Source organism: Orycteropus afer, unplaced genomic scaffold (assembly GCF_000298275.1).
Source record: "Orycteropus afer afer isolate SDZICR_OR568_19922 unplaced genomic scaffold, OryAfe1.0 scaffold00477, whole genome shotgun sequence".
NCBI classification, from domain to species: Eukaryota; Metazoa; Chordata; class Mammalia; order Tubulidentata; family Orycteropodidae; genus Orycteropus; species Orycteropus afer.
This window is the reverse complement of record NW_006922064.1, coordinates 1,179,072-1,182,199: the sequence shown is the minus strand read 5'-3', so window position 1 is coordinate 1,182,199 and position 3,128 is coordinate 1,179,072. Positions and strand designations below refer to the sequence as shown.

At 40.4% G+C, this 3,128-nt stretch overlaps 1 protein-coding gene across 1 annotated transcript in view; it reads right to left on the bottom strand.

The window, feature by feature from the left end:
- Positions 1-2,887, bottom strand: part of AADAT (aminoadipate aminotransferase) — a 35,912-nt gene extending 33,025 nt beyond the window's left edge. The window contains 3 exon segments of the mRNA XM_007954899.1: positions 126-258; positions 1,196-1,364; positions 2,821-2,887. Coding sequence (XP_007953090.1) covers positions 126-258; positions 1,196-1,364; positions 2,821-2,887 — 369 coding nt within the window.
- Between the last annotated feature and the right edge of the window lie 241 nt (positions 2,888-3,128).

The window sequence follows — 3,128 nt, the reverse complement described above, 5'->3', positions numbered from 1 at the left end:
TCGAGGTGGAGATAAGAAAGACTACTGGTAACCCATAGAATATGACCCTCTTGTGGTTAAGTGAGAGATGATTGTTTATGATCATATTTGATTTTACCTGGGGGTACTTTTCCTTTCAGTCTTACCTTACAAAGACCTTCTTGGCTGCCAGATGTGACACATATATCCATTTGTCCTTGACTGGGTGGATAATGGAGAGTGGGGGGATTATGCAAGTACACCTGTAACTGTCTTAGCCAGGTCAACAGTTCTGGAATTCTAAAACATAAAATGTATTTTAATGTTATTGTGAAAATTATAGTAGTAGTAGATAGGAAATAAATGGTTGTTTTATACCAGCTCTGTATATATCCAATTTAACCTTCAAACACTTTGTCAATATTAATATTCCTATTTAAAAGATGAAGCAACAGGCCCAGAGAGATCAAGAAATTCACATAAAGTCATTCAACCAGTGATGGAACGAGCTGGGATCTGAATCTAGATCTTTCTTATTCCAAAGCCTGAACTCTTTCTTTCACACTAAACCATTCATTGCGTAATCAATTCTTTGCTCTTCATAGATAGATTTTCATAGCTTAGCTAAGAAGTTCAGGCTCAAAGTGTTTTTTGTGTCTTTCAGAGAAAAGCTTTATGTATAATTCACATATAAGTAATATGCACACACACACACACACACAAAGTATTTTAATATATTTTAAAATCACAGAACAAAGTAAAATAAAATATCTTTTATCATTGGAAGAGTGACATTTTAACCTATGATGGCAATGTATTCACATAACTATCTGTTTAGAAAGGGTAAATAATTATAAGAAATTATAATTGCCTTTAAATTGTTTAAATTGCTGCTACCACTTCCTGGATCATTATCCTCCTTTCTTCCAACTTGTTTCTTCACCCAGCTACTCATTTTTAAAGACTCAGCTCAAATGGCATTTTCTTATAGAAAAACATTCACTGAAGAGTGTGTTAGAGAGCATTGCATTCAATATCCCTATACTGCCTCAGAAACCCAAGGAGGGGTCACTATGAGTCGGGGCCGACTCGATGGCAAACAACAACAATTCTTTAAAAGCTCTTTCTCAAACTTTCTTAACTGTTGAATACTCAGTTAAAACACACAAGTCACTCTATCAGTGGCCCTAGCTCATCAAAACAATCCAACAAAATGTTATTATCTATTGATAACTACCCAGCACTTTGAGAATACTGAAGAGCTCTCTTCATCATCTCTTCTCCAAAATGGATGGTCTTTCCATTGTCTATGGTAATAGTAGCAGTCTTAAAAGGGAAAGTGTTTGGATTTGGTGCTCCAGGAGCCAAGGAGATGAGCGATTTTGCTGCACTGGACACTATTTCAGCTACAATAAACACAGAAGAGAAGAAGAAACACTTTCATTGATGATAGTCATAAATAGAAATAGTTCAGTGTGTATATGGTCAATGAAACTATTAAGTTTAACAACGTACAGGCAACGTTGGAAATACTGTAAGTTCAATTCAAGACCACCACAGTAAAGCAAATTATTGCAATAAAGTGAGTCATACTAATTTTTTGGTTTGCCAGTGCATACAAAAGTTATGGTTATACTCTACTGAAGTCTGTTAAAGGAGCTCTGGTGGCACAGTAGTTAAAATACTCGGCTGCAAACCAAAAGGTTGTAGGCTGGAACCTTCCAGCTGCTCCATGAAAGAAAGATGAGACAATCTGCTTCTGTAAAGATTTATAACCTTGGAAACCCTATAAGGCAGTTCTCCTGTGTCCTATAGGGTAGCTATGGTTGAAAATCTACTCCATGGCAGTAGGGGTAATCTATTAGATATGCAATAAACCCAAACAACAACAACAACAAAAACCAAACTTACGGCCATCGAGTCATTTCAGACTCATAGTTACCCCTCCTTGGGTTTCCGAGGCGGTATCTCTCCGGAAGTAGTTTGCAGAATCTTTCTTCCCAGGAGTGGCTGGTGAGTTTGAATCGCCAGCCTTCTGGTTAGCAGTCAAATGCCTTAGGCACTGCACCGCCAGAGTTCCCAGATACGCAATAGCATTATGAAAAAGTTTGAAGTATTATGAGAATTGCCAAAATGTGACACAAAGAAGTGAGCACATGCTCTTGGAATAATGGCCCCAAAAGACTTGTTCTCAGATTTGCCACAAACCATTTTTTTTTTAAAGCATTAGCTGCAAAGCGCAATGAAGCAAATCGCAACAAAATGAGGTATGCCTGTATAATGATAGAATGCTGGTCTAAAATAAACATTTAGAATAATTTTTTCTGGGCCTACTTTACTGATAGAGGTAGTACGGAATAGAGATGGAAAACAGAAAGGCAGAGAGATCGGGAAGATAATCAAAAGGTCACAATAATAGCAGGACCTCCTCGATTTGACTCCATCCAACCTTTTTCTCAAGTTTCATCCCTCATCTTTTTACCTCCCCCATTTAGTATGTACTCCTTACTAGGCATACTTATGAGCACTTTGACTAACCCCGAGTCATCTTATCAAGAACAGCCATTCTCAACAGCACGGCCCCCTCCCATTTAAAGACATGTCTCACAACAGCCTGGGCGTCTGTATTATTGCTCCTCCTGCACTTGTAGCTTGTAAACGCTTGTTTGCTTGTCTTCCGCTCAAATTGGAATTCTTTGAGAACTAGGGCTGTGCCTCATTCATTTCTGCACTCAAGAGCATGGCCCACAGTGAGCCTTCATATGAATGAACGCAACCAAGAGATAACTAACTGTAGGCACCATTCTTGGAGACCGGGCGAGGATACTCCTGCCCAGAAAGTGGCGTCATCCCACTACTCACTCAGGAGTCGAATGGCAGACGGCTCTCGGGCTGCGCTCCTGGCCGTTAGAAACCGTGCGTAATTCATGTCTCCGATATCCAAGCACTGAATTCCTTCTTCAACTGTTGAGTGAGTAAAACAAGCCAAAGAGCCCAGTCAGTCCCTGCCTCTGAGCTCCTAACTTTGGAGATCCCTGCTAGTTGCCCACTGCTGCGTCTGGTTCAGGGCCCAGAGCTGGGCAAACCCTCTGGGACAGCCAGTCAGAAACGGTGCTCGGTCTCTGGGTTTTTGCCGGGACAGGCGAACTAACAGCAAGGCACTCGCGCAG